The sequence below is a fragment of the Neophocaena asiaeorientalis genome, unplaced genomic scaffold, assembly GCF_003031525.2.
Source record: "Neophocaena asiaeorientalis asiaeorientalis breed wild unplaced genomic scaffold, Neophocaena_asiaeorientalis_V1.1 scaffold282, whole genome shotgun sequence".
In the NCBI taxonomy this organism is placed as follows: domain Eukaryota; kingdom Metazoa; phylum Chordata; class Mammalia; order Artiodactyla; family Phocoenidae; genus Neophocaena; species Neophocaena asiaeorientalis.
The window spans coordinates 598,769-606,144 of record NW_020172595.1 but is presented as its reverse complement, the minus strand read 5'-3'; the positions used below and the strand labels follow the sequence as shown (position 1 = coordinate 606,144).

Sequence of the window (7,376 nt, the reverse complement as noted above, 5' to 3'; positions counted from 1 at the left end):
TCCCTTCCTTCCTTCCTCCCTCCCTCCCTCCTCCCTTCCTTCCTTCCTTCCTTCCTCCCTTCCTCCCATTTTTGGCCGCACCGCGCTTCTTGCAGGATCTTACTTCCCCCACCGGGATTGAACCCAGGCCCTCGGCAGTGAGAGGTTGTAGTCCTAACCACTGGACCGCCAGGGAAGTCTCAGTTTCTGTGTGTCCTCTCCTTGAGCCACTGCAAACCCGCGAGCCAGAGCGAGCATCGCCCACATGGGCTGGATGCTCTGACCGAGACACTGCCATTGACCAGCATTCTTGAAACTTTACATCAGAAAGTCAGTGTCAAAAAAAAAAAAAGAAAGTCAGTGTCTTGTTCCTCAGACTCGCTCTGAAAGCCTTTATCTTTTCTCAACGACAAATCGAGGCTCAAGGAATAAGGTTTGCCCCGACCTTTTCTCTGCTGGAGGACGCTATGGCACCGCGGGTTTGGAACGTGGGTTGAGGATAAATGTGACGGGATCCCTTGTGTCCCCACTGATTTGCGCTTCTTTTTATTAGAGTCCGAGCCTCTCATAAATGTTTGTTTATATTCCGTGTACTCCACTAAAAACATCCTTTTGCAAAGCACTTTGAAAGATTCAGGGCTACGAAAATGTGAAGGATTATCCCAAAATACAGTTTCTAGTGTTGGATTTTAGTTAACACTTTGGGGTTTAAAAATCTGCAACTTATTGACTTTGGGGCTTAGTGTCATGATATTTTTAAGTGGAAATATTCACTCCCTGACCCCCTACACAATATAAATCCAAATTTACACTAAAAGAAGATTCCAACATTTCAGATAAATTTTAAGCCACGAATTATCTCACTCCTTGGAGATACCACAGTAAGAACTTCGGTGAGCAATCTTCCAGGGTTTCATCTATTTAAAATATATATTTTGGGGACTTCCCTGGTGGTCCAGTGGGTAAGACTCCGAACTCCCAATGCAGGAGGCCCGAGTTCCAACCCTGGTCAGGGAACCAGATTCAACATGTCACAACTAAGAGTTCGCATGCTGCAACTAAGACCTGGTGCAACCAAGTAAATAAAAATAAATTTTAAAATAAATAAGATATATATTTTGTAAGTGGTGTTAGTGGCATTATAATTCAGTACGTTCTCTAGCTTTTACAGAAGCTTAAAAGTGTGTTGGGCACATCTTTTCATAGCAATACATTAAAATCTATCTTACTCCTTATATTGGCTGCATGGAACTATGTCACAAGGCTTTTCTTTGGGGACAGTGGAAATGTTCTACATCTTTACTGTGGTAATGGTGACATGGGCGCGTAAATTGCCAAAACTCAAGCCAGCTGTGCATTTCAAATAGATGCATTAAATTGTATATAAAGTGTGTCCCTTCAAAGTTGATTTTTAAAATATTATCCTTTTTGGAATTTGTACTTTGGTTAGGTAAGCAAAATAAACAAAACACCTTGTTCTTGTTGCTAAGAGCTACACCCTGCACAACTGGAGGTGAAGAGTCCTGCTGCGTGCAACTTACTCTCCAGCAGTTCGGCAGTAACGGTAATAGCCGTCTATTTATGCATTCAGAGAGAGATCAAACAGCTATAGCAAACCTTGAATAAATGACAGAACTAGATAAAGAATAAAAATAAACGTTAGAAATCATAAAATTACATCGCTAAAAGTTTATTTCCCCGTAGCTTTTTTCTCCCTTTTTCTTCTCTTTTCCTTTCTTCAACCCTTTCCCCCTTCCCTTCCTCCCTGCTTTTTCCACTCTCTCCTTTAGGGCTTATCCCCTGCATATTCAAACACACGAACACACGTGACTCACCTCGGACCGGTCTGGTACCGATGCCCAAGTCGATGCTCACCCGGGCGTTTTGTAAACGATGAAGCGTTGCCCAGCTCCACTGTTATCGTATCATTTCAGGCAGTCACCCCAGTCTTTGAAGGAAGTCACACTGGGTTTAAAGTAGTTTCCTCCCTGAACGTGGCAGAACCTCGGTGGTTTTTTGTTTTTGTTTTCTGGATCTCTGCTTTTCATTCGGGCACGAAGGACCGGATTCAAAGGCCAGTTCCGCAGCGGGCGCTTTCCTTCCCGGGGGCGATGCGAGGCTGTAGGAAGTGTACTTAGATCCTAGAATCTAAGGGTGGGCCCTGCAGCGGGGTGGGCTGGAAGAAGCAGCTCCGAACTCAGGATCAATCCAGGGGCGGTTTAAAATAAGTCGAATTCCAGATCTCTCGTCAGACCTACCGACTCGGAATTTCCGCGGACCCAGGCAGGTCTGCATTTTCACAGCCTTTAGATGTAATTGCCGAGCAGTGTGAGGACCAGAAGCCTGAATGCAGCTCACTCCTGTCCCAACCTGCCCATAAGAGCCTTTATTCTGCTTTTATATACACGAACAACTTCTATTTCCTTTAAACCAGAGTTAGGGGTTGCTTGATCTTCTGAGGGTGCAGCGGGGCCGCGCCTTGGGTTATGGAAGCATCCGCGCTGGCTGCTTTCGGTTTCCTGTCGGGACCCAGCAGCAGTGCGAGAGGTCTGCGCAGAGAAAGATGCCAGTGTGCCGGTGAGCCCAGGGGTACAAAAGGGAGAGTGGAGGGAGAACAGGTAGTTTATAGGGCAGAGCAGGGGAGGCTGGAGGCAGCGTGGCGTGGAGGGAAAATACTTTGTACAAGAGACTAGCTGCGACGCTTGATGGGGGAGGGGCAGCCACGCCCAAATCCGGGAGAGCACCCCAAATCTGGAGTCGTACCTCTCACGAAGAGTAGTTGGCTTTATCTCTCATTGCAGTCATCTCTAAATGCTGTGAGACAAACCTAACATATTAGTATTAGTATTAAAAGTCTTTTTGGGGGGAGAGGGGTTGCGACTCGAATGAGAGTTTGCTGGAGCTGCCACACCTAGCAAGTCTTCGAAAGACGATGGTCTTGGAGGAAAGGGCTTGTCCAGGAGAGCTGGGTTCCATCTGCCTCTATACTTTCACTACCCTTGTGACCTTTCACAATGAAAAGAAGCTCTCTGAGATGGGACAGGACCCAGTCCCTGACCTGCTAAATAAATTATGATGATCAAAGTAATTAATTAATAAAAATGATGTGAAAACTAAGAAATTGTTAAAACTTCCTGAGGCATGACATTTCCATCCACAGGAAAAGTATTGGAAAAGGATCTTAGTGGAATGGTTACTAATGTGAGGCAGAGTACAACTTTAAAAAAAGCATTTGCAGGGAGACAAAGATGAACACAGTTCCTGATCCTAAAGTGGCTCATTTTCTAATGTGGGGAGTATAAAATGGTCAGATGGGGTTCAAGGCAGGGCACACTTGGTTCCATCAGGGAAGTTTCAACCAGGGCTAGACCAATGATTCTAAAACTTGCCTACATATTTGGAATCGCTGAGGGGGCTTTAAAAGATATGAAGCCCTAGGTTCAACCCAAGGGATACTGATTCAGTTGGTTTTGGCCATGGCCTAGACATATGGATAGTAAAAGCTCCCCAGGTGGTTCTATAAGCAATCAGGTTTAAGGACCATGGCGTAGGTATTCCAAAGACCAAAAGATGTGGGTTGGGGATAAGGCACAGCTTTCAGTAGAAGGAGGCTTTCAGGATGGCATTAAATTTCAGGACACCACGCCAGCAGAGCATATATGTACCCAGAGGACAGGGAGGGTCTCCGCGTGCAGAGTCACGGCAGGGAGGCTCTAGGGGTCTGGGGGAGAGGAAGGGCCCTGGCCCAGGAGCAGTACCTGTTCTCTCCCTGAAGCCTGTCCAGGATTCCAGATAGCCCCGCAGTCTTCCACAAAGCTCTCCCTGCACGTGGGCCTGGTAATACTTGCTTTGAAAGCCATCTGTGTCCCAGAACTTCTCCATTTCCACGGCCAAGTTCTGAGCCAAGGACTGGGGCGCTGTAGTGGGTCTCTGGGTGACAGGAGAGGAGGAGCTCCCCATCATAGTAGCGAAACCTGAAGCTCCAGGCGTGGTTGTCTTCTCGGATTTCACAGCCCAGATCTCCTGGAGGGAATTCACACCTGCAACCCACCCCACCAGCAGTGACTCCTCCAGTCCCTGCTGTCCCTCTGTCCTCACACCCAAGTGAGAAACTCCAGCCAGAGGGCACCCTCCCTGCTCCCCTCCATGTCTTCCCAGGGCTGCTGAGTCATGGCCACCCCCCTGCTGAACTCACAGACCCCTATCCTCTGGCCCCTGTCCCCAAATCCAGTGAAAGGCCTCACAGCACTCTCGGACTCTCCCCACTCTCACCTCCTTTCTCCTCCTGCAGGGCCAGGATTTCTGCTAGAAGCTCTCTGAGGTCCTTCCACGTCTCTGTCAAGTCCTTGGACTCTGTGTCCCACGTCTCAGCTCCCAGCTCTTCTGCCCACAGCCCCCGGGGTTCTACCCTGCTTGTCTCACGGTCATAGTGCAGGAGGGCCTGGCCATCCAAGTGTCCCCCAGCGAAAAAGCTGGACCGCACAGATCCATCCCGGGTCAGCGCCGTGAGGTTGTAGAAGACTGTGTGATCCTGGGGAAGGGGGAACCGCAGATGAAAGAGCTTTCCGGAAACAAGTGCACATCAAATGTTTAGCAGACAAGTTCTGCTGTCCTGACCTGCTCCAGGACTGAGGATGCAGAACACGCACATGTACAAGGGACCACAATGAGAATTTTTCCAACACGGGAAAGAAGAAAAAGAGAAGGGAAGGAGAGGGGAATTGAGGAGTGGAGGGAGGGGTGGAGATGGGCAAACACGCAGGACAAGTGCCAGGACAGGGAGGCACCAGCTCCCTAAGGGTCCAGGCAGGAGGCCAAGGGGAGAAGCTGGCCTGCAGGGGGCAAGGGAGAGGCAGGAAGACCAGGGTGAGGGGAGGTGGAGTCAGAGGGGAGGGAGGGGCAGTGTCAGGCCCAGGATCAGAGGCATCCCTGGTCAGAGGCGGGTCAGGTGAGATGGAGAGCGAGGGTTGCTGCCCGTGGGGCAGGCTCATCATGGACAAGGTGGGCTCAAGGGAGGGTGAGGCACGAGGCAGAGGGGCCTGAGGGGCTGGGCTGTGGCCCTAAGAGAGTGGAAGGTGGGCCAGTACCCCTGGTGGAGGTGAAGCAGTGGGTCTGGGCCCAGAGTGCAAGAGGCATGGTGAGGCCCCAGGTGGGGAGGTGGATGGACCTGCCAGTGTCCCCTGGGAGAGGTGGGTGTTGGGGGCCTGAGTCAGTGCCTTGTGCCCAAGGGTCATGGAGAATTAGAAGGAGGATTGGCAAGAGAAAATAGAACTGAAAAGCCAAGGTGCACATTGGGAGGGACCTGCATGGTGGGAGTGGTTGGGGGCAGGTCACACCTCCACAGAGGGTGTGGGTCAGGCAGGCAGCACAGGAGGGCGGGGCTAGGGGAAGACCCCCTGTAGGGAAAGGCCAACTGACCAAGTGGCATCAACAAGGATTTTGGATACATGGTTGAGGTAGTGAGAGCCCACTGGGGTCAGTGAACCCAAGAGAGGGTGATGAAGGCCAAGGAGGTGGGCAGTTGGACCAAGGGTAGTATTCCTATTGGGGAGGGAGGAAGGGCAAGGGGCTGCAGAGGAGACAGTGGTGAGGGTGGATTGGGGGGCAGGGGATGAGCATGCCTCAGGGGTGACTCTGGGGGCTCTTGGGTTAGGGTGAAGACAGGAGAGGAGGGGTGCTCTGGTTGAGGGAGGGTGAGGATGGCGTGGTGATTCCTGGGAGGAAGCTTGTGATTGATGAGAACGTGGTGATCGCCCCAGGCACTCAGGCAAGGAGTGGAAGCTGGGCAACGTGCCATGGGGGTAGGTGCAGAGGGACCAGGGCAAGTGGAGTCCAGCACCTGAGGCCTGGAGAGTGGAGGTCTCAAGAGGGTGAGGTTTAGGATGCAGGAGTGAGGAAGGGGCAGTGCTGGGGGAAAGGCCCACACTGAACGAGGGCCAAGAGCAGGTGCCTGCACTGGGGCGGAGGTAGGAGGATGGGTGCCAAGACCAGGGGACAGGTCCTCCCACAGGGGCTGTGCACTGTGCTCAAGGCCCAGTTATCATTAGCAGCAGAGCTCCCCCTGGTGATGAAAATAGGGTAGTGATGAGGGAGGGAAGTCCCCCTGGGCAAAAGTCATCCCCAGAAATGTAAGGTTCGTGAAAGCTGGGGGGTGGTAGGAGCCATGTGGGTGTCTGGTCCTTGCAGGTCAAGACCCATGAGGGGAAGAGAGGGACCTGTGGTGGGAAAGGGGATGAGGGTGAGGACGCCCTAGGAAGGGATCAGAGAACTGTAGAGAGGAGGGGACAGCAGGAAGGGGCAGGACAAATCCTGAGGGGGCGCAAGAGATGGCAGGGGAGGAGGCAAGGAGAGAACCAGGGGTGGGTACACAGGCACAGCAGAAAATAAGAGTGAACATGAGTGGGGGAGGGGGGAAGTAAGGGAGGAGGGAGGGAGTAGAGACCATAGAAACCACAGGAAGAATCTAGGCCCCAAAGCCATCAGATTCACTCTGTCAATGAAATTAATCAATAAACAATCTATAATAAGAATAGAAAAGAGTTTTATTTGAGCCAAACTAAGGACTAGCCCTGAACCCAGCAGGGTTTTCAGCACAGCACAGGCTTTTATATCTTGTCAGAACAAAGAACATTAAACAAGTCAGGGCTACAGCATGTACACATGCAGCACATACAGTACGGCCTTGGCACCTGGGAAGGGAGTCTTATCATCAAAGGTGAACCAGCGTTGGAGTCCCAGGAAGAGGGGCATTTAGTCTTTATTTTTAACATGGAGATTCTTTACTTCTGGTCAATGTGCCCTTTTCCTTAATAATTAAAGCAGATGTACAATGTATGTCTGACAGGCCACAAAGAGGCAAGTTACTTAGTGCAAAATTCAACTTAGTTCATGTATAAGTCAGAATGACTTCCCTGTATCTGAATATGGGAAAACATTTTTTGTCACTTCCCTCAGTGAAAGCCAGGATCGGCCACAGTGCCCACAGCGGTAGGAAGTGTGGTTCAGGGCCCTTGGGCCCTTCCTAGAGCTCCAGTCACTAGAAAGAGACCCTCAACTCCAAGGCCTGAGGCCCTTGAGCGCTGCCTGCCTGGAAGCCCCCTGATTCCCGAGGCCAGAAACGGGAAAAGGGCAGAGCCGAGAACAGGAGGAGAGGATAGCGCTCAGGGGCCTAAGAGAGCACCCCACACACCGGTGGGAAGTAGCCGCCTGAGCGTCGGACCTCCAAGAGCCCTTGATCGCCTCTGACGGGAGCAATCCGGGCTTGGGGGCAGCCTTCCCACCCAGGGCAGTCAGAGGACGCGGATGTGTGAGGAAGAGGAAAGCAGGGAGGGCGGGTGCAGCAGGGGGAGCAGAGGGTGAGAGTTGGAAAGAGACTGAAAAGCAGGAAAGTGCTGTGG

General features: G+C 51.4%; 1 protein-coding gene and 1 pseudogene across 1 annotated transcript in view; both read right to left on the bottom strand.

Annotated features, from left to right (window-relative positions):
* Window positions 1–2,274, bottom strand: part of LOC112395397 (vacuolar ATPase assembly integral membrane protein VMA21-like) — an 18,081-nt pseudogene extending 15,807 nt beyond the window's left edge.
* LOC112395396 (MHC class I polypeptide-related sequence B-like) overlaps window positions 63–7,376 on the bottom strand; it is a 12,951-nt gene continuing 5,637 nt past the window's right edge. Inside the window, 5 exon segments of the mRNA XM_024738553.1 lie at window positions 63–2,528; window positions 3,738–3,904; window positions 3,906–3,996; window positions 3,999–4,019; window positions 4,252–4,510. Coding sequence (XP_024594321.1) covers window positions 2,464–2,528; window positions 3,738–3,904; window positions 3,906–3,996; window positions 3,999–4,019; window positions 4,252–4,510 — 603 coding nt within the window. The 3' untranslated portion in view covers window positions 63–2,463.